The 474-nt window shown below is 43.0% G+C and overlaps 1 protein-coding gene across 1 annotated transcript in view; it reads left to right on the top strand.

Moving 5' to 3' along the window:
* Window positions 1-474, top strand: part of LOC111651888 (ketohexokinase-like) — a 4704-nt gene that overhangs the window by 2073 nt on the left and 2157 nt on the right. The window contains exon 3 of the mRNA XM_023401959.2: window positions 328-462. Within this exon, the coding sequence (XP_023257727.2) occupies window positions 328-462 (135 nt within the window). The remainder of the gene's footprint in view (window positions 1-327; window positions 463-474) is intronic.

A 474-nucleotide genomic window follows, 5' to 3' on the forward strand; every position in this document is an offset into this window, starting at 1 on the left:
TGTGTATAGTGTTTAAAGCATGTGACATTGATCGATATTGATTGTGTCTGTGGAAATAGCTAAATTCTTTTCTAAAGGCCCCGAGTCCTGAAGAGACAAAACATCAACATTAAAGTTGGGATGAGATGAAATGCTTTCATCTCCTCTCCCCTTGTCTCTTGTCTCCTCACTCCTCATCTCCTCATTTCCTTATCTCCTTGTGTCCTCATCTCCTCTGCATCTTAAGTAGGTAGTTTTATTTTGCAGGACAGAGGAGATGTAAACAGTTTCCTGTGTGTAGTTTTATTTTTCAGGACAGAGGAGATGTAAACAGTTTCCTGTGTGTAGTTTTATTTTGGAAGATTTTCAGAAGTTCCACATCGACGTGTCTCTGGTGTCTGAGCACGCTCAGTGTGTCCTTCCAGCCTCTGTGGTCATCAGCAACACCAGCACGGGAAGCCGAACCATCCTCCACATGAACAGGTGTGAACAGGT

The sequence above is a fragment of the Seriola lalandi genome, unplaced genomic scaffold (genome assembly GCF_002814215.2).
Source record: "Seriola lalandi dorsalis isolate HSWRI2012SDOR001 ecotype SW California unplaced genomic scaffold, Sedor1 jcf7180002053839, whole genome shotgun sequence".
NCBI classification, from domain to species: domain Eukaryota; kingdom Metazoa; phylum Chordata; class Actinopteri; order Carangiformes; family Carangidae; genus Seriola; species Seriola lalandi.